Here is a 22,688-nt window from a genome sequence, read left to right on the forward strand (position 1 = left end):
GCCGTAGTGGCGACCGATGGGCATCATGGCGGACAAAGACGTACTTTGCTGTATGGAGATCCGGTGGAATATAAGCCTGGGGCACAATGTGCTGTGACGTAGGCACCGGCCTAAATACCTTGGCATTGTCCAGGAAAACAGACCGTTGCTGGTCAGCAGGCCAAGGCGTTGTGGTGTTGGGCATGAAATCCCTGGGGACTCGCAATGGCTGCCCATAAACCAGTTTGGCTGAGGAGGACTGAAGATCTTCCTTAGGGGCTGATCGGAGGCCCAGCATGACCCACGGAAGTCTGTCAACCCACCCATTGTCCCGAAGACTGGCCCTGAATGCGGCCTTCATTGACCTATGAAACCTCTCGCACAGTCCATTGGCTTGAGGGTGATAAGCCGTTGTACGGTGCAGCTTTACCCCGAGACCCTGGGCCACAGCATTCCAGAGCTCCGATGTAAACTGAGGCCCCCGGTCGGAGGTTATATCCGATGGAGCACCAAAACGGGCAACCCAGGTGCCGATGAATGCTCGTGCAATGTCGGCAGATGTAGTTGAAGATAGTGGTACGGCCTCTGGCCAACGGGTTGTCCTGTCAATCATGGTAAGGAGGTGGGTGCAACCGTGTGATGGTGGCAGTGGCCCAACCAAGTCTATGTGCACATGATCAAACCGCCTTTCAGGCACATTGAAAGGGGTTAGTGGGGCCTTGGTGTGGCGGTGTACCTTTGCCCGTTGACACTCTAGACAAGAATTAGCCCAATCCCGAACATCCTTTTTAAGACCGCGCCAGACGAACTTGGCTGCCACCAACAGCTGAGATGGTTTCCTGCCCGGGTGAGAAAGGCAGTGAAGGGCGTCGAAAACACGCCTCCTCCAAGCGGCAGGGACAACAGGGCGAGGCTGCCCAAGTGAGATGTCACACAGGAGCGTAGAACCAGTGTCATTAAAAGAGATGTCCACCAACTGAAGACCTGTATCGGTGGTCCTACATGCCTGGACGTCCTTGTCGGAAAGCTGATCGGCTGCCATCTGTGCATAATCAATCCCGAGGTGGACCGTACTGATGATAGCACGAGAGAGGCAGTCGGCGACAGGGTTGTCCTTCACGGCCACATGTTGGATGTCTGTTGTAAACTCCGAGATGGAGGACAACTGGCGTTGCTGGCGAGCAGACCATGTCTCTGAGACCTTGGCCATAGCAAAGGTCAACGGTTTGTGATCGACAAATGCTGTGAATGGTCGGCCCTCCAACAGGAAACGGAAATGCCGTACCGCCAGATAGAGGCTGAGGAGCTCCCGGTCAAAAGTGCTGTAATTGCGCTCACTGGCTCTGAGCTGCCGACTAAAAAAGGCAAGGGGTTGCCAGTGACCATCGACTAGCTGCTCATACACTGCCCCAACAGCATAATCCGATGCGTCGGTTGTGAGAGCGATCTGCGCCTCAGGTAATGGATGCGCCAACATGGCCGCTGTAGCCAGGGCTTGCTTAGTGTTTTTAAAAGCTCCCTCCATCTCCTCCGTCCAGGTGAGAGTGAGCTTAGCAGGTTTGCCCTTGAGTGCCTCGTAGAGGGGCTGCATGAGCTGGGCTTCGCCAGGCACAAAGCGATGATAAAAATTCACCATACCCAAAAATTCCTGTAGTGCCCGGACGGTGGAGGGCTGCGGAAACTCGCTCACAGCCTGCACTTTCGATGGCAGAGGCACTGCCCCATCCTTTGTGATGCGGTGCCCGAGGAAATCAATTATTCGCAGTCCAAACTGGCACTTGGCTGGGTTAAGAATCAAGCCATGCTGACTCAGGCGCTCAAAAAGTGTGCGGAGGTGAACCATGTGTTCAGCCCTGGAGGAGCTGGCGATGAGGATGTCATCTAAATAAATGAACAGGAAAGGCAGGTCCCTTAACACACTGTCCATGAGGCGCTGAAATGCTTGGGCAGCGTTCTTGAGCCCAAAAGGCATGCGGAGGAACTCAAAAAGCCCAAAAGGGGTGATTACCACGGTCTTGGAAATGTCCTGTGACTGCGACGAACCAGGTCCACTTTAGAAAATATGACCTTCCCCGCAAGGCGAGATGAAAAGTCCTGAATGTGTGGTATAGGATATCGGTCAGGGGTCGTAGCATCATTCAGGCGGCGATAATCACCACACGGGCGCCAACCTCCGGCGGCCTTTGGCACCATATGGAGTGGCGAGGCCCAGGGGCTATTGGACCGGCGCACTATGCCGAGGCACTCCATCGCCTCAAACTCCGCTTTAGCAATAGCCAGTTTACCTGGATCCAGGCGCCGTGCACGGGCATGTACTGGCGGGCCTGCAGTCGGTATATAATGTTCCACACCGTGCTTAGCTGTAGCTGCTGAAAAAGTTGGCATGGTAAGAACTGGGAACTCCGCCAACATACTCGAGAACTCAGAGGCAGTAAGGGTACTGGACAGCCTTGAGGAGCTAGAACCACTGAGTTCACATGGGAATGAGCTAAAAGTCTCTGCGCTGACCAAGCGCCGGTTTTTAATGTCCACCAGCAGCCCATGGGCACACAAAAAATCTGCACCTAACAATGGGTTAGACACCTCAGCGGTAACAAACGCCCATGAGAAATGTTGTCCCTCCAAACACAATGTCACATGCCGTTCACCATAGGTCCATATGGGACTGCCGTTGGCCGCCTCTAGTGGTGAACCCCGTACTCCGGCTTGTATATCCAAAACAGATGAAGTTAAAACGCTCACAGTGGCCCCAGTGTCGCACAAAAAACGCCGCCCAGAAAGTGTGTCTCTAATAAATAATGAACTGCCTTCATGGCCAACACTCATGGCAGCTAGCGGGTGCTGGCCCTCTCGTTTCCCGACCCCTTGGCATGTTAACGGCACTCAAAGGGTTAACCATCAATATTTGTTCATTTTCATACTCACCTCTGATACATAATGCCATATTTACTTATTTGCATTTTGCATCTGATAAAATACAACAATTTAATTTGACAAATGAGACAACATTTATGAACTTGAATGAACATTTATTTAACTCTGTCTCTGCGCTTATAAATCACAGACTAACAAAAAAAAACGAATGGAAAATAAATAGTTGTATGGCACTTAACAGCTGTATTTCGCTTTCCAAAACGTCCACTGACTCGGTCCCCAGCATTGCGGTGGTTGAGCAGCAGCACCGACTCCCACGTCTTTCTCAAGTTCCTCATGATCCAATTCATCAGATTCGGATTTGAGGTCCAGGTCTAGCGGGGACTCGGGTCTGGCAGTGGCAGCCGCGGTAACATCCTCAGCAGAGCTAAGGCTACTAGCATTATCAACTTCAGTAGCGCTGCCAGCTGCTGCGCTAACAGCGTTACTTTGTACAAACCCGAAGCTGTCCAGCCTTGTGGCGGGTTCAGTCTTTTTTTCGGGGGCATGCGCTATTATTAGTATGGGGTACTTTTTACTTGTACAGGAGTCGCAAGACATGAGGACCATAGACTACTACAGGACATGGGCAGCCTGTTTACATCACGTGATACATGCAGCTTGCTGCTTCCTCTTCACCAAATGGGTTGGAGTAGCGTTAGTAGACACGATCATGGGCGACGTATAGCGGCTTGGAGGTGAAATGCAGCCTATTCCACAACATTAATTAATTAATTCCAACATTTAAAAACTGAAAAGAAAAATATTATCTATTAACAATTTTTTTGTATCTACTTTTTCTCCCCATTTTTCAATTTTTCTCCCATCCCAATTTCGTATTATCCAATTCTACCCTCCCCTGTCTCGAACGTTGTTAGACCATGCCTCCCACTGGTCGGCTGCAATGTGGACGAAGCCTTGCATCACGTGTCCCCTCCGGTACTCGAGGAAGCAGCAGTCGCATCTTTTCACCTGCACAGCGCGATCTCTCAGTGGCGAGGAGTAACGCGTGGGAGGCTCACGCTGCCCCCGATACTTCCTGATTCTGCTGTACAGGCGCACCAACCGACCTGTAGGAGTCGCTGTCCACAACGTCCGATCCCCACCCACCGGCTTTCCCACCCCCTAATACTGCCAATTGTATTAGTATGAACGACCAGCCAAGCCGGAAGCAATGCCGAGAGCTGGGCTCGAACCCAGCATCTCCTGCGTTAGTGGCGAGCGCCTTGCCCACTGCGCCACTTAGCCGCCCTATCTATTAACAATTTATTTAGGTATTTAGGTATTTAAATAATACTAATTCGTACATTGAAAAAAGTTTAAGCCCACATTGGCCACACTGTCGTGCCCTTGTGCACTTGAGAAGTCTCTGTGCTTCTACCATGGGCGGAGCTACCTAGAGGTGACATAGGTGGTTGCCTAGAGCACCACCCAGAGGGAGGCTGCGCCCAGCAAAAAAGTTAAAATAAATAAATATATAATATAAAACAATTTCTTTGTTTTTTAAATGTAATCCTGGAAAATAATCCCAGTGTGTGTATACAGTAGGCTTTTATGACTTCTATTGATTGGTTTATATAGTTTCTTTTTTAATAGGTTCAATATTGAAGATATACGTATTCCATCCGTGCAAACGCTCCCTTCCTCGCCTCAGCACCCCTCAGTGAGATCTAATATAGGATTTGATTTAGAGAGTGGGCGAAAGGTGCTGCTCCCTTTCTCCCTCTCCCCCTCTCCCCCTCTCTCTTTCTGTCTGGCTGTCAGTCGTCTGCTGGTGGCTGATAATGACAAGCTCTATTCAGGAGGCACTCTGAGATGTGCCGAGTACAGCGCTCAATCATTCTCTCTATCTCTATCTCTCTCTCTCTCTCTCTCTCTCTCTCTCTCTCTCTCTCTCTCTCTCTCTCTCTCTCTCTCTCTCTCTCTCTCTCTCTCTCTCTCTCTCTCTCTCTCTCTTTCTCTCTTTCTCTCTCTCTCTCTTCCTCTCTTCTACTCTCTGCTCTCTTTTTTCTACCCTCTTAAAAGGAGCTATTATTTTTTTTGGGTTGAATTCTGACAGTCTGACAAAAATAATAAATAAAAACTAGTTTTAAGCAAATAATGTGCTTGAAACAAGTACAAATATGTAGGGTTCTCTGAATGGGAATGGGATACCAGAAAATGTATTTTGTGCTTGTGTTTACAGAGAAGGAGGGACTGGGAGATGTTACTGACCAAACACTCTATATCAGTGATGGTTGTCGGAATGTAGAGCTATTTAACACTTATTTGAACCCCCCAAAATATTACTTACCTTTAATCTCTCTCTCTCTCTCTCTCTCTCTCTCTCTCTCTCTCTCTCTCTCTCTCTCTCTCTCTCTCTCTCTCTCTCTCTCTCTCTCTCTCTCTCTCTCTCTCTCTCTTTCCTCTCTCTGCTAACTCCTCTCTAACCACCCCATCCCTGTACATGTGCATGTGTATGAGCATGTATGTGTGTGCGTGCGTGTGTCTGTTAGAACTCTTGGTTATGCATAATGTGTATGTGTGCGTGTGTCTGTGTCTATGTAAGCAACCAGTCTTATCAGCAAGACAGAGGCATACGGTGATTACTAGTCATTACGCACCCTTCATGCAACTGTCTGCTCCAAGTAAACAGAGGAGATTGCCCATAAATAGAGGAGGGGGTCAGGAGAGGAGGAATACGAAGGACGAGGAGAGTGAGAATGGAATTAGTTTCACCATGGAAAGAAGGTTGCTGAGGGCTTATCAAGGCCTCGTGAGTGATGAGCTACCAGAGGAAGCGAGTTAACCTCTTAACCATCGGCCAAAAATGGGGCTCTTTTTTTGTTTGTTTTTGACGATTGCATACCCAAAGTAATTTGTGATTTATTTATACTTTATACTTATAGCACATGCATGAGTCTGGTCTCTTTTGAAAGGTAACATGCTGAGGTTTCTTACACAATAAGAAATAAAAAATCACCTTGAGTGCTAATGAAATAGAGTAACAGAGGTTTGAACACACTGAAGTAAAAGTTTTGTGTACTCATTTTTACTTGTTGCCAGATGCCTGTTTTTAAGTTACAGCTGAGAGGTAGGAGCTGGAAAACATAATGGTTCCATAGCATGAAGTCTTATGTAGTACAGGTCCAAAGTTTATACAAATCCCACAGAAAATGAATGTTTTACAAAGGTTTTTGTAATGTGTGTACCAGTAAAAATCCGGCATGATTATCCAAAATCCGCTCCCATTCATTCAGAGGCTCTCGTTAAAACAATGGGCTTCTTCGTCGTCTTTTGTCACCTTCCCCCACTGTCAGCGCCCATCTGGGATCGTTCCTTGGCTACAACGGTGGTCAATAATTTTTGCCATCAGCGGTGACTGGTCAGTTCAGGACCGCTCACAACCGAACGTGGTCCTGCTTAAGACATTAAAACGTCCAAATGATCACAATCTATTCTTCTGCCCGACAGCGCAATACGCCATCGCCCTCCGAGCCCGTAGGGAAATAGTCGAGGAGGTTTAACGCCTTATATAGCAATATCACACGGCCGGCTGCCAATTGGAACGACCAGGAATAAACAGGCCTCGATGGTGACACATTACTTTGTTCCCATAACGAAGTAATGGAAGACATCACTGTTTCAATTGCAGGAATCACAGACACTAATGCTGTCATTACCTGCTGGTTTTGTAGGAAGGATCCCATGAGAGAGTGATGTAACAGACGTCTCAGACCGATGAGCCCGTACCATGACGAGGGAAAAACCCAGTTCCCATAACCTGGGACCTTTTAAAGGGGCAAAAAACACTGCTGATTTATTTTGCGCATAATCTCAATCTCACAGTTTTGCACACATTCATTTAGTTTGACAGTTATTGGGAGTGAATGAGTTTGGCCACCAGTGATGGGGACATTGAATCCTTGTGTTGTGTTAATTACAGCACAGTGAAATGATGTAGATGAAAGAGTAGCCATACCTTGTGTTCTATATCATACTGGCTTCCGCTCAGCGTCATTCTGCACTAACCTCACTTCGTGCACAGCACTGAATAAAAAATCCACAATGTACCTTTACATACCGACATCCGTCTGGCCACACCCCTATCCGCTTACCTTCATAAGCAGGTGTGTGGTCACCTACTCGCCTCCTTCTTCACTTTCACCACAAGGAAGTGCCTGGTATATACCCCACTTGACGAGGTTGTTAGCTGAAGAAAGTTGAGTTACGTGTTTAAATTTTTTCTTGCTTTTTTCTTTCTCTCATAAATTTTAAAAGAAAAAAGCTAAGTCATAATGTTTACCTCGGAGGGTCGCGCTAGCAACGCCACCCTTCACCAGCGGTTCTCCATTGCCTCCTCTGTCGTGCGTCTTGGAGCGGGGTTGAGGCCTCTTTCGTGGTCGGCAGCCGCGCCCGGTAGGCGTCCGATAGATAGTTTGCCTCTCCAAGGAGCTGGTGCACCAGCGCCGGCTCTGGTTCCTTTGCCTCCGGGGAGTCGTCCGCTGTTGGGCGGCCGGCTCCTCTGGTTGCGGAGGATTTGAGACACAAACTCTTTGCGTCGGCTCGCTCCCGTCGCAAGATGGTGGCTTGTAGATGCGAATGGCCTGGTTTTGGTGAGTTGCTGGAGCCGGATGAGGATGCGTCTGATTCTCCATGGCCGATGGAAACAGAGGACTACATGGTAGAAGCGGACGGGTTCTTGTTCGACGCCCCGGTGGATACATGTCCGCCGCCCGTCCAGGTAACAGCAGGGGTAACAGCAGGGGTGAGATGTCTCCTTAGGATTCCTCGTACGCAGATGTTGGGTTAGAACCTCTGACTCGGCGGCGGGATGCTCTGCTATCAGCCACATCAGAATGTGGCTCTGTAACCAGTAGTCTGCTGCATGTGAGGGACGCGAGCTCGGTGGGGGAAAGTATGCAGGGGGAACTGCGTGCTTTGTTCCCCGAGCTCATGGAGGCGGCGGCAGTCGCAAACGGTGTGCCGCTGCTGCAGCCACTGCCTGTTCCTATTCCTGACGATCTCATAGGTCATCTATGGCAACGCCGTCCTGTGAGAGGGGTGGATGTTGTCTGTCCATTTTTCCCCTCAATGGAGGCCTACGTCCGTCAGGGACAGGTGGTCTCCCACATCATGGGCCTCACCCCCGCCTACGTGCAAGTCACGAGGGTGGTGGGTTTGGTAGAAGGCATGAAGGAGGGCGTGCCTTGGCTTGATAGGCCGATGGCGGCGCTCCTTTGTCCTGAGGTGGTGTGGGAGCCGTTACGGAAGCCGGTTCCCCAAGGGAAATCGGCGAGGCGGTTGGCTTTCTGGAGTGACCAGTCATTTATCTTCGCGACGCAATCTCTGGCTGCCACTTCTAACATCGCGCAGCTGGCGAGATTCATGTCCGGGATACTGACGGGCGGTATGGAGCTGACTGATTTGCAACATGATCAGCTCGCCCAGTCGGCAGGAGCCATCCTGCATCTGATCCAGCCGCAGGCCATAGCCGCTGGGAAAGTACGCGCCCTGGCCACTCTAGTCCAGCGCCACCTTTGGCTGGAGCAGGCGCGTGTGCCGGAGAAGAAGAGGACTCCACTTCTGACGGCACCCCTCTCCGGCACTGCAATGACCTCAACCTGCAGGGAGATGCAGGAGGAGCGTTCCGTTTTGTTACAAACTGTGTGTTTATTCACCAAACATATGATAGGGATACGACGTGTGAATCTTTCGCTAGTGTGGGTTTGATAGGAGGGCTAGACTTTAAGTCTTGTTGGTCGCTACATTCATGTTAGAGCTTAAGCAAGGCCTGCAGCTTACACTCGGTTGAAAAAGGTTTTCTGCCTCGACCTGAATCTTCACATAAAGGTAGAGGTTAGTTGTGTGCTCTATTGCTTAAACAGTGATTTTGAGCCGCAACACTATTGTGTTGGTCTGCAGTAATGCTCGTGTATGAAAAGTACCACGGTTCAGGCCGCTCTCTCTCTCTATCAGATTCCTGTGTCTTGCAACATAAACACGGGTGTCGGGTTCACACATACATAACTTGGCCTTGTTATAAACCCTGTTCACAGATGTGTCTGTGGCTAGCGTGCATTGAATTAGCTTTGCGCTGTTCATTAGCATACTGGCTACTTAAGGTATCATATGGCTGTTTGTTGTTGTCGTATGCAAGGGTTAGGCTTGCGAGGGGGTACCGGATAAACCCCTCCTTCCCTCTTCTGATTGGTCAGGGGGTTTATTGGACTCTCTTTTCATTCGGTCAGGGCCAAGCTGTTAGGCAGCTTGGCACGGGGGGGGGGGGAGGGTTTCCCTGACTCCGCACCTATCACAGGCGGTTGAGTCATGGGTTTCCCCCCATCATAGAAAACGTCACTAGGCATGTTTCTATTGGACGACGGCTTCCGTGAGTTTTTTCAGACCCGTATGTAGGGTCTGTTATTGTCAAGTTGTCGGGGCAGAGCGTAGGAACTTACTGTTCTACTACGCTCGATATACGTGTGACTTGAGTCTGTTGGTCACATGACTCAATGTTACTTTTCAATCTATGGCTCACGTGGGAAGTTTCTCTGAAGATTCCCGTCTCCTCTCTGTGGTGAGGGTGGCGGGATGTAAGATTGTAAACAATTTTTACCCTCGGCCGCGTCACGTGGGATTCATGTCAGTCGGTGTTTCTTTCTTTTTAATAATAAAAAAGAGTGAAGAATATGAAGCACGACAACTCCTTGTCGTTCTCCCAGGCGACTTGAATGACCAATGTCTGGTGTCTGGTTAGACTATCCATTGATGTGTTTGGGTCTCGACGCGTACATAGTGCTGGCTCGGGGTGTTTTCTGATAAGAATTCCGCAGGAGGCTAGTACGCCTTGGTTGCTCGTTATTAAAACAGCGTTTTTATAGGGCAACTGGGATGGGGGATTTTTTCCTCTTCCGAGCGCCTGTTACTGGGTCTCAACGGATTCTCGTTCATATCTGGGGGATGTTAACAGAATAGATCAGAACATAGGTAGAGGGGTCTCACGCCCTTGGGGTGGGCCACTGAGCGCGGTATAAATGGGACCGTCTGGGTGGCGCCCTCTTTTCATGTTTTGAATCGACACGCATGCCTACCTCCTCTCCTGGAGTGGGGATGTCGGCGCGGTTAGGGCACGGGACTGGTTCTGGTCGCGCTGGTCCAGGTCAGTTAACCCATTGTCCACCAGGGACGCAGATCTGCTGTTCTGGTACCCTGAGGGACTTGTGCTTTTTTCGGGGGGAAAAATGCCGGGTCGGCCGGGGTGTCACAGGGTTGGGCGCTATGGAGACCCTTTGTTGGGTACAGGTTGTACCTTGCGCTATCATAAAGGGGCTGGTTCTCCATTCTTTTCGCTCCTCTCTCACGCATGGCGAAGAGGGGGCTGTTGGGGTGGTCTTCTGGACCTCCTCTGGTAGCCCTGTGTGCTTCCCGAGCCGCCGGGCCCGGTCCGAAGTTGTGTTTCGTCGACCCGTAGGCCTGGAATAACCCTTTTTTGATAACCCTTTTTTGAAAACTGAAACACTTGTACTGCGGTGTAGCCGGTGTATACCCGCAGGTGTGTTTTGGAGTTTTTCTTGAGGGGTTATAGGAACAACCACCGCCTGTGGTACCAAGAGGGTGGTTGATTCCCTGGTGTGTTGGAGCAGAGTCAACTCCCGGGTTACCCGGTTGAGTGTGCCCCTGCACGTTCATGACGTCTGCCAATCGTGTCAGCCTTCTCTGCCTCGACCCCTCTGGGTGTTTTTTTTTTGGTGGAGGCTTTGTCATGGTGCGCAACAATGCCAGCATACGCCCCTTCCGCCGGGGTGCTGTTTTCAGTTGACCCCTTTGGCGCCTGTCTCGTCCGCAGTGCTCCAGGCTCGGGTCTAAAGCCTGCTGCCTGGTTTAAGGGATCGACCCCTCTGGGGTCGTCTCCCCGGTGCGCTGCCTGCTTCCGTTATGGTTAGCCTTTTGAGTGCTTCAAGTTACGGCCATGCTGACTGCCTGTGTTGCAGGGTCAGTGTGCCAGACGGCGTACTAGTGGGGGGAAGGGCCCGCTCTTGGAGGGGCCCTGTCCGAATACGCTGGCGATGTGGGGGGCGGTGTCACTAAGTGACCGCCTGGTGAGGTCTTGATGCTTGGCGTCATTGACCTCCCCGGGCCCCCTTTTTCCAGGGGATCCAGTCCCTTCAGTGGGTCTGGGTCTTCCTTCGCGCTCCGCTGCTACGGCCTTGCCACGGGGTTGAGTTTGCTCTTGACCCCGTGATTTTTGGGGCAGTAACGAGGGTTGTTCCTTCCGTTCGTTCCCTGGTGGCATGCGGGTTGTGCGTGTGCATAGTCGTGGGGTCAAGCCACGGTTTGCTCACCCTGTGCGTTGAGTTGCTCGAGTTTCTCTTCGCACGGTCGGATCCGTCTCCCTCCCGTCCTCCAATAGGGAGGGTATCCTCCATTAGGGAGGGTCGGGGGGCTCGGTCCTCTCCGGTCTGATGGTTGTGGGGGGCCTCAGCTGAGTACATTTGTCGAGCTTCTGGCTCCCGCTCAGCTCCTGTTGTGCAGAATGACGCTGAGCGGAAGCCAGTATGATATAGAACGTAAGGTTAAGTATATAACCAAGTTCTATGAATACTGGTGACGCTCAGCGCCAGGACGCCACTGCGGCCCTTGACCTCGCCTTGTGGTGAAAGTTTTGGAAGGAGGCGAGTAGACCACACACCTGCTTATGAAGGTAAGCGGATAGGGGTGTGGCCAGATGGATGTCGGTATGTAAAGGTACATTGTGGATTTTTTATTCAGTGCTGTGCACGAAGTGAGGTTAGTGCAGAATGACGCTGAGCGTCACCAGTATTCATAGAACTTGGTTATATACATAACCTTACGTTATAGGGACTGCTACCTTATCGTTTCATTGAGCTGTAATTAACAAAACACAAGGATTTTTTGGATGCGTGTGAGATTATGTGCAAAATAAATCAGCATTGTTTTTTTTTGACAAAGTACCCCTTTAAAGGTTCGAGAAGTGGGCTTGTGATTGACCAGGGTTGATTGCTGTTGAGCAAGGCACTTATCCCCCAAACCTCTGTAGCAGAGCTGTTTGGTGGCCAACAGTAGAATACAGAGGTCGTACTAGGGACGTTCTCGGGTATCAATATATGAGTATCTGTTTATGTGTGTACTGTACTGTAACAGGCTGTTAAATAAAATATCTCCTCGTGAAACGCTACTCTCAGTAAAGGACAACGTTGTTGATATTATTAAGCAATCTGCTGCAGTAATGGTCATCTGTGATGCTGCTCAGTACACTTGGAGCAAGTTGGAACTCGCCTGAATGACGACTGGGTCATCATAGCTAATAACTCTAAGGGCTAGATCCACAAAGAATGGATTGCACGGACAATTGTGTGTATTGAGCCGTAATGTATTGCTGTACTGTACTGCAATCTGGTTATAAAATGTTCATACAATCAATCACCGTGCAGATTGATTGATTGTATGAACATTTTATTAACAGATTGCAGAATGGATACAATACAGTACGGCTCAATACACACAATTGTTAAGGGGATGCAGACCAGAGAAAGACTTTCGTCTTGTTTACATCAGGGTCCCCCATTTTCAATTCATAATGAATTGTAAGTAAGGGTGCAACTTGCTCCGTGCAATCCATTCTTTGTGGATCTAGCCCTACAGTAAGTGTATCAAGCCGAACACAAAATTCAGTTTGTATCACTGAAAGATATGTTGTCACCTCGAAACGAAGGCTGCAGTACATCACCTCCTGAAAAAAGCCACAATGGGGTGGAAATTGGTCTGTTCCTTCTTCTCTTATCATCCTTGTCCAGTGAGCCATAATGAATGCTCAGAGACGGCGCTACACAGAATTGGCCAACTCAGGAGTCACATTGACAAAACATACAGAGAAAATGCCTGTTCCTCAACCAAACCAACATCAGGCTACTAATGATTTGCGAGCTTTGAAAAGGCATGATCATGCACAATATGCTGTACGCTACTGACATCACCATGGCAACCTACTACTGTTACTGTAACTGTGTCTTGTCTTGTAAGCCTGTCATCCCTGTAAATGTGGGTAACCTCAGGCCCTGTTTAGACGGAAATGCTAGCAGGTGAATCCGCAAAAATATTTTTTCGGATGTGCCTTTCGTTTATACGGAAACAGCGTTTTTACAGTGTGAAACCGCAAAAAAGTGAGACTACCTTCCAGGGTGGAATTCGTAGAAACGATAAACCTTTGCGCTCTCATCTAAACTGTCAAACCGCATAAAACGATGATGAAAGGGTTGTCAAGGCTCTCGTCGCGTGTACTGCTTACATCACAGGCATGCGTCAGTAGCCTAGAACCGTAAACAAAGCATGTCTGATTCTATCCATGGTGATCACCTGAAGGCTACATTGGCAGTACTTTTAAATACACAAGAATCTGTCCCGCGGCGTGACTGGACCCACTGTCTGTGAGTGACTCTGCTTTGGTCCAATCTAGGGATGCCCCGATCACGTTTTTTGCCACCGATACCGATCACCGATCGTCGTGAGCCATATCGGCCGATACCGATCCGATACCGATCGTTTTTGATTAAAAGAAATTAAAATGTATTTTAAATAATTTTTCTTTTATAAAATATATATATTATATAATTAGACTTGTACTTGTATTATCTGCGAGACATCGCCACCAGGCAACAAGCTCCACTGTCTGTGTGTACTCTAGTAGCCTCCAGCTACAGCCAGGATTCTCCGGAGCTGCAGCTGGACATATACTCGAGTAGCCTCGAGCTACGGCCAGGATTCTCCGGCGCTGCACCGGGACCCTATTGGTATAACGTTACTTAACTGTGCTCAGCAAGCCCTCAGCTCGAATACGCATTGAATCAGTGTTATAAGACATTGATATCAGGAGCTATCTGTAGCTACTGCTAGCCGGATATATAACGTTAATACAACGCCTCAGTGAATTATTTAGTTCAATGGGACATTTCGTTTTTAACAGTGAACTAACTTGCGCTAACGTGAGCTAACAGCTAACAGCTAACAGGTATCATACCTACCTATTAGACTTTGTGGAGCGTTTGTTGATGTCAGGAGCTATCGGTAGCTGGCCGGCTAGATACCGTTCGGTTAGACAATGCCTCATCATGTATTAAACTAAAAGTGAATAGTTGACTGGGTAATTTTGTAACGGTAGCTAAGCTAACGTTAGCTCAGGGAGACGCCGACACGCCGTCCTCCCGTGTCTCACTAGACTAGACCCGTGTTTACATGCGTGCAGGAGGGGCTGGACTCGAGAGCAGACGCCGCACCACCCGGTGTCTGAGACAGAACAGATCGGGTTTGACGATCGGTGAAAATAAAACATTATCACCGATCACCGATCGCATATTTATACTGATTATCGGCCGATAACGATCGGTGGCCGATCGATCGGGGCATCCCTAGTCCAATCACATTCCCCACCCACAGTCTGCGAATCAGAGGCAGAGTAGGGCGGGTCTTCACAGCACGTCATGTGACATATGCGCCAATCGTGTGACAGCGGGGCTCAGTCGTCTGGAGTCGTTACAGCCTCGTCTGCACGGAGAATTCCATCCCAAAACGATAGTCTAAACGCTAAATTAAAAGTGAAACCGTAAGACGACTTTTGCGGTTTCTGTTCAGACTCTCTCCGTCTAAACGTAGCCTCAGTGTTTACAAGTTGAAATAAAGGTTTGAAATTTAAATTTAATTAAAATGCCTCAAGTGTCGATGTAGTAGACTAGGCTACAGACAGGTAATACAGTCCATAACATCATGTAATGATGTAGTTGGCTGTAGAGAGAGAGAGATAGAGATAACCTTCGGTGTTACTGTGAGAAAATACTTACAGAGGTAAAAGGTTGACAGAAGACGAACACTGGACTTACACACTCAATGAGATTTGAGATTTGTTGACTCTCCTACGCCACAAGACCTTTGTAATCAGGCTCTGTGTTGCCTGGAAACTGCATTCTGTGAGAAGATATTATCACAAATCAGACACTTTCCTCCACAAAGAAAAACTCCAGTCACCATTCGTCTGTGCTGTACCCACTCTGTAGCTCACTCCTACTTGCGTTTACAAAATAATAATAATTGTGGCATTGTAGCTTCATGCTAGCTTTCCTCTGACATGCTGAGTGCACACAGGTGCAGAGATCAGTTATATTTGGCAGACTAGGAGGGCCGTCAGATTGTTGCAACAGTGGCTCAGGAGGAAGAGCAGTCGTCTTGTAATCCGGAGGTTCCCGCTCTGGAGTGCCGCGTGTCAAAATGTACTTGAGCAAGACACTTAAGCCCTAACTGCTCCCGATGAGCAGATTGGCACCTTGCATGGTTGCTTCTACCGTCGGTGTGTGAATGTGAGTGAATGGGTAAAAAATTTGAGGAACAAATTGTGTCCCGGTGCCCAAAAAGGGGCGCCCAAGTGCCCTCAATGACTACAGGCCGGTTGCTCTCTGACGTCACACGTCATGAAGACCTTTGAGCGGCTGGTCCTGCAGCACCTCAAGCCCCTGGTGAGTGACTCCCTGGACCCCCTGCAGTTTGCTTACCAGGCTACCATTGGGGTGGAGGACGCCATCACCTACATGATCCACAGGGCCTATACCTGGAGAGGCCACGCAGCTCAGTGAGGATCATGTTCTTCGACTTCTCCAGTGCATTTAGGCGGCACAGTGGTGTAGTGGTTAACACTGTCGCCTCACAGCAAGAAGGTCCAGGGTTCGATTCCCCCTTGGGGACCAGGTATCCGCGATGCCAGGTACCCAGGTGGGGTATCTCCCGGGCCTTTCTGTGTGGAGTTTGCATGTTTTCCCCGTGCTTGCAAGGGTTCCCCCTCCCGATAAGAGAAACCCAATGGAAAAACATGCAAAACAACAGATCGCTAACGCTGTTGCGTCTGTGACAAAGACGGGCAGGAGCACTTGGATGGTCCCCGGGCGTGGCTCACGCCACAGCCCTCGTCTGCTCCCGGCTGCCCTTGGGGGGAAGGACGACGGGATGGGTTAAGCCCAGAGGAGTATCGCATCGGCGATCCTACGAACAATGCGTGTGTGTGTTCCGGTGTGTGTGTGTGCTAACCGTGTGTGCTAACCGCTAACATTGAGTGTCGTTGCATGTCCATTAAAAGACTTCTTGTGAGAACTGGGGTCTGGAGCACAGCCCAATTGCTGAACACACGAGAGGAGATAGGAGCGGTTTCAAGGGTGTTTAATTGTCAAATGAGCAACACAGGAATTGGGGGGAATAGAACGGGGTTATGTTCTGTCTTGTGGCTGCCGTGGCGGCAGCGAGCGAGCAAGCGGTCCTTGTGCTTGTCTTGGAAGCTGCAGCGGGAGAACAAGTGTTCCTCTTCGGGGACAGGAGACGTCCAGGCAGGGACAGCGGTCCTTTGGGGCACAGGAGAGAACAGGTTAGAGTAGGCAAATACAAGGTTGGAAACCAGCAGAGCTTCAGGCAGAGACGTCGTATCTGGGCAGTGGTAATTAATACCAGGACAGCTTCTGGTCAGCGTCGAGGGGTAGAAGTAGTCCCCCCATCAGGGAATGATTGAGTGCAGCTGTGGAGAGTGGGGTGCCTAACCGCGTGCGAATTAGGGGGATGAAGTACAGCTGGGCGTATGAGGGTAAAGGAAGGGGTGGCTGGAGAAGGAGAGGATGAGGAGGAGTGTGCAGTGGATGGAGAGGGGGATGAAGAGGAGCGTGTGGAGGACGTGAGGGGAAAAGGAGGGGGAGTGAAGTAGGCCCGTGCTGTGATTATGACACTTCTGCGACAGGTCCTGCATTATTATTAATACCATCCAGCCACAGCGGCTGGAGGAGAAGCTCACTGGGATGCAGCTGGACCGGGGAATGGTGGCCTGGATCACCGACTACCTCACCAGCAGACCTCAGTACGTGAGATTTCAGGGCAACCAATCAGAGGTGCTGGTGAGAAACACCGGCGCTCCCCAGGGTACCGTGCTGTCACCCTTTTTTCTTTACCCTCTACACCTCCAACTTCTGCTACAACACAAGAACATGCCACCTGCAGAAGTTCTCCAATGACTCCTCCATCGTCAGCTACAGTACATTGTGGATGACAATGAGGCTGAATACAGGGCCCTGGTGGAGAGCTTCGTAGGGTGGTCGGACAGTAACCAGCTCCAACTCAACATCAGCAAGACAAAGGAGCTGGTGGTGGACTATCGGATAGGCAGGAAGGGTCCCCCTTCTCCCATGATCCTCGGAGGGGAGGAGGTAGAGATGGTGGAGTCCTACAAGTTCCTCTGAGTTCACCTGAACAATAAACTGGACTGGTCGGACAACACTGAGGCCCTCTACAGGAAGGGACAGAGTAGGCTGTTCTTTCTGAGGAGACTCAGGTCGTTCGACGTGTGCAACCGACTGCTGCTATCTTTCTACCAGTCGGTTGTAGCCAGCGTCCTCTTTTTTGCTGTGGTGTGCTGTGGGGGCAACATCAACTCGAGGGACTCCAGCAAGCTGAACAAGCTGGTGAAGAAGGCTAGCTCAGTAGTGGGTGGTGAGCTGGATAACATAGAGGTGGTAGCTGAGAGGAGGATGAGGAAAAACTAGAAGCCATCCTGGAGAACCCCTCTCACCCCCTCTACGAGGAGCTAGCCAGAATGAAGAGCACATTCAGCCTAAGGCTCCCCCCCCCCCCCCCCCCCCCCGACACACCACAAACCTCCTGGGCTGGTCCTTTATACCGGCAGCCATCAGACTCTACAACAAAGGGCTTGGGAGGCCGGATCTGCTGCCAGAACTATCACTGTCACAACTCAGGACTTGAGAACTAGAGACTCACATCAACGTACTGACTATCTTGTATTTTGCACTAGAGACTAATATCACTGGACTCTCATCACTGGACTATCTTGTGTTTGTACTTTTTTTTATATTATATTGTATTTGTGTCTATACTCTAAGTGTACCTATAGTGTATTTGACACCCGCATTTCCCCAAGGGGATCAATCAAGGATCATCTTATCTTAAAGGAAAACTCCAACATTTTGGGAAATTAGCTTATTTAATATCTTCCCTGGAGTTAGACAAGAAGAGATACATACCTTTTTCGTCAGGAAATATACTCAAATACAATCAAAATACAACTCCCAAACGTTCCTGTAAACATGTTGTGACCTGTGTATTTACCACATCTCCCAGTCACACAAGTCACACGAGTCTGCAGTCACACAAGTCTCCCAGTCACACAAGTCTCCCAGACACAAAAGTCTCCCAGTCACATGAGTCTCACAGTCACACAAGTCTCCCAGTCACACAAGTCTCCCAGTCACACAAATCTCCAAGTCACACAAGTCACACGAGTCTCCCAGTCACACAAGTCTCCCAGACACACAAGTCTCCCAGACACACAAGTATCCCAGTCACACAAGTCTCCCAGTCACACAAGTCTCCCAGTCACACAAATTGCCCAGTCACACAGGTATCCAAGTCACTTGTGTAACTGGGAGACTTGTGTGACTCATGTGACTTGGAGACTCATGTGACTTGGAGACTTGTGTGTCTGGGTGACTTGTGTGACTGGGAGACTTGTGTGACTTGGATACTTGTGTGACTGGGAGACTCGTGTGACTGGGAGACTCGTGTGACTTGTGTGACTTGGAGACTTGTGTGACTGGGAGACTTGTGTGACTTGGAGACTTGTGTGACTTGTTACGACCCTGGCTCAAAGGGATGCAACATAAGTGCAAACAGACACCAATGCCTGTGTTTAAACCAAAAGACTACTCTAACAATGAATACTAGTACAAACTAAAGATCAAAGAATGGTGGAACGTGAAAAGACTCTGTTTCCACAATCTCTTCTAGCAACAGTCAGCCTGCATGTGTGTTTGAGGAAGTGGCTTTAAACTGCCAGGATGGTATCCAATCAGCAGCAATCAGCTAATTAGCAGCCATCACCTGCCTGCACAGTGACACAAGTTCAAGTTTCAAGTTTCTTTAATAGTTGTCATACAGAAGTACAGAATACTTTTATACAAAATGCTTCTTACTGTTACGCTCCAGAGACTGTGCTAGACAAGATAAGTATGGAATAAAATAGTATAGCATGTAAAATAGAAGTAAAAATAGAGGTCACAGTGTTCAGTATAGACATATGTACAATGTTCGATGCAGAATAGAAGTAATTGAGTTACCATACAATATACAATATACTATGCAATGTACTAATATACAATACTATAGTGCAGAGCAGAAATGGGATGAGGTACAATTTAGGTACAATTTACAGTAAGGTGTACGAGTTGTAGTGCAAATCCTTTACCAATAAATATAAAGTGTAAAGTGTGTTTAGGTGTTCTAAAGTGTGTAAAGTGGGTGCTGCAGTTAGTTGTTTGTTTAAAGTGAGTGTGTGCGTGTGGATGTGTGAGCTGTGTGCATTTGATGGTTGTTGCATAGTGTTTATTGTTCGTTGAGCAGCCTGATGGCCTGGGGATAGAAGCTTCTTCTGAGTCTTTCTGTGCTCGCCTTAAAACTCCGGTATCACTTGCCTGACCGCAGCAGTTCAAAGAGGCAGTTGTTCGGGTGGCTGGAGTCCTTGATGATTCTCTTAGCCTTCCCCCTGCACGCTTGTTGTAAATGTTCTGGAGGGTGGGAAGCCCCCCTCCAATTGTGCGTTCGGCTGAACGTGTCACTCTTTGTAGTCTGCTACGGTCTTGTGCAGTGCTATTCCCAAACCAGGAGGTGATGTTGCCAGTCAGGATGCTCTCTATTGTACATGAGTAGAAGTTCCTAAGGATCTTCTGACTGACTTGGAACTTCCTTAGGCGCCTGAGGAAGTAGAGGCGTTGTCGTGCCTTCTTCACAACACTGTCAATGTGTGTGGTCCATGTCAAGTCCTCGGATATGTGGGCTCCGAGGTACTTGAAACTGTTCACTCTCTCAACCGGTGCCCCGTCGATGCTGAGGGGGCTGTAGTCCTTGACCCCCGACCTCCTGAAGTCCACAATCATCTCTTTTGTTTTGCTGACGTTCAGGGAGAGGCAGTTCTCCTGACACCACTGTGACAGATTCTCTACCTCTTCCAGGTAGGCGCTCTCGTCGTTGGCAGAGATCAGGCCCACCACTACTGTGTCATCAGCAAATTTGATGATTGTGTTGTTGTTCTGCTGTGCCACGCAGTCATGTGTGTACAGGGAGTAGAGGAGGGGGCTCAGAACACAGCCCTGGGGGGCCCCTATGTTGAGTGTGATGGATGAGGAGGTGCAGTTGCCTGCTCTTACCACCTGGGGTCTGCCCGTCAGGAAGTCCAAGACCCACTGGCAGAGGTCATAGTTCAAGCCCAGGTCCCTGAGCTTGGCTATGAGTTTGGAGAGGACTATGGTATTGAATGCTGAGCTGTAGTCAATGAACAGCATTCTCACATAGTTCCCCTGCCTCTTGTCCAGGTGTGATGCTGCTGTGTGCAGCACATGGGCTATGGCATCCTCCGTGGATCTGTTAGGGCGGTATGCAAATTGCAGGGGGTCCAGGTTGATGGGGAGGGAGGAACAGATGTAGCCCTTCACTAGCTTCTCAAAGCACTTCATGGCTATGGAGGTGAGGGCTACAGGGCGGTAGTCGTTGAGGCAAGCGGGCGTAGATTTTTTGGGTATAGGGATGATGGTGGACTTCCTCAGACAGGTGGGGATGACAGCCTGTTCTAAGGACAGGTTAAAAATGTCAGTGAATACCGGGGCCAGTTGGTCGGCACAGACTTTTAGGACGCGGCCGGGGATGCCGTCCGGTCCTGCTGCCTTCCTGATATTCACTTTTTTAAAGGTCCGCCTCACCTCATGCTCTGTTACCCTGAACACTGAGTCTCCATCAGCAGACCCCCCCCCCCCATTGCCGTGGCTTGTAGGCTGGTGTTGTTATTCACAGCATCAAACCTCGCATAGAAGGTATTGAGATCATTTGCTAAGGAGATGTCACTATTCAGTTTGAGGGAGGTGCCTTTGTAATCTGTCATTGTTCTGAGGCCCTGCCACATACCTCTAGAGTCAGCCTAGAGCAGGGGTTCCCAAACTTTTCAGGCCGGGGCCCAGAAAATAAGGCGTCAGAGAGCCGCGGCCCAATGCACATCGTCTGGCATTTTTTATTTTTTTTTTGCCAGGCGACCGATTTTTTAAGCCAAATATCACTTCAATCCTATTAAGTTAGTTCAAGTTAGTTATTCATTTATATGTGCTATTTATGAGAGGGCTAACTTGTTGCAAAATAATAATGATAATAATAATAGCCTCATTAAAATACTATTGTTGCTTCGGTTGTTTTCAGCGTTTTATGTGCATAATCTGTTATTTAGTTTGAAATGTTCGTTGAAATAAGTAGATTTTTCGTTTTTGTTTATTTATTAAGTTAATATAAAACCATATAGTCACATTTTAGAATACAATAGAATAGAATTTTAGAATACAACTAGAAACACTGTCCTGGCCTGCTTCTAAGTTCAGTGGCCTGACAAAAATGTTTTAAATAAAAAAAGAAAAAAGAAAAAAAAGAAAAAAGAAAAAAAGAAAAAAGAAAAAAAGAAAAAAGAAAAAATATATATTTTTTTATTTTTTTTTATTTTTTTTAAATCATCTTGCGGCCCACCCGTGGCTGCTCGCGGCCCACCTTTGGGTCGCGACCCCGACTTTGGGAACCACTGGCCTAGAGCACACAGGAGCAATCAAGCCCATGGTACATAACAGACTCGTGTGACTGGGAGACTTGTGTGACTTGTGTGACTTGGAGACTTGTGTGACTGGGAGACTTGTGTGACTTGGAGACCTGTGTGACTGGGAGACTCATGTGACTTGGAGACTTGTGTGACTGGGATACTTGTGTGACTGGGAGACTTGTGTGACTTGGAGACTTGTGTGACTGGGAGACTCATGTGACTTGTGTGACTTGGAGACTTGTGTGACTGGGATACTTGTGTGACTGGGAGACTCGTGTGACTTGTGTGACTTGTGTGACTGGGAGACTTGTGTGACTGGGAGACTCGTGTGACTGGGAGACTTGTGTGACTTATGTGACTTGGAGACTTGTGTGACTGGGAGACTTGTGTGACTTGGAGACTTGTGTGACTTGTGTGACTGGGAGACTTGTGTGACTTGTGTGACTTGGAGACTTGTGTGACTGGGAGACTTGTGTGACTGGGAGACTTGTGTGACTTGGAGAGTTCTCTCTATATATCTTACCTCTCTTTATCTCTCTCTATCTTATCTCTCTATATATTATCCTCTCTATTGTACCTCTCTTTATCTCTCTCTCTATCTATTCTCTGCTCTCTCTCTATCATCTATACTGGATGGAGGATAAGATAAGATTTATCTTTATTGATCCCCTTGGGGGAAATCCGGGCATCATAGCAGCATGGGGGAGGGGAGGTACAAGTACGGGCATAGTAATAGTAGAAAGACATAATATAGATAATAAATAGATAAATAATTAGATCTTAATATAAAATACGGGAAAAATAAACGGTATAAACAAGGTGCAGATGAGGGTCTGTATGCCTATCAGTTATATTATATGTTACAATAAATATAGGCAATAAAGAATTTGAAGCTGAATATATACTATGAGTAAAAGTAAACAATCGAGGAAAAGAGGGGGAGGCTTGAGAGGTAATTCCAATATGATTGAAGAGCTAACATCCTGTTTCCTGTCTGTCCTCAGCGCTTCTCCTCCTCTACGATGTGAACAACAAGGCTTCCTTCGACAACATCCGGGTAAGAACATGAACCTCCCCTCTGTCTGTCTTAAGAATGACTGACTGAATTCCATCTACTGGTAAGAGTCAACATATTCTTAAA

The 22,688-nt window shown here is 48.6% G+C and overlaps 1 protein-coding gene across 2 annotated transcripts in view; it reads left to right on the plus strand.

The window, feature by feature from the left end:
• Positions 1-22,688, plus strand: part of rab26 (RAB26, member RAS oncogene family) — a 471,946-nt gene that overhangs the window by 318,104 nt on the left and 131,154 nt on the right. For both annotated transcript variants that reach the window (XM_084323367.1, XM_084323368.1), the window contains one exon: positions 22,552-22,604. In XM_084323367.1, the coding sequence (XP_084179493.1) occupies positions 22,552-22,604 (53 nt within the window). The remainder of the gene's footprint in view (positions 1-22,551; positions 22,605-22,688) is intronic.

The sequence above is a fragment of the Notolepis coatsorum genome (assembly GCF_963971535.1).
Source record: "Notolepis coatsorum genome assembly, chromosome: 10".
Classification (NCBI taxonomy): domain Eukaryota; kingdom Metazoa; phylum Chordata; class Actinopteri; order Aulopiformes; family Paralepididae; genus Notolepis; species Notolepis coatsorum.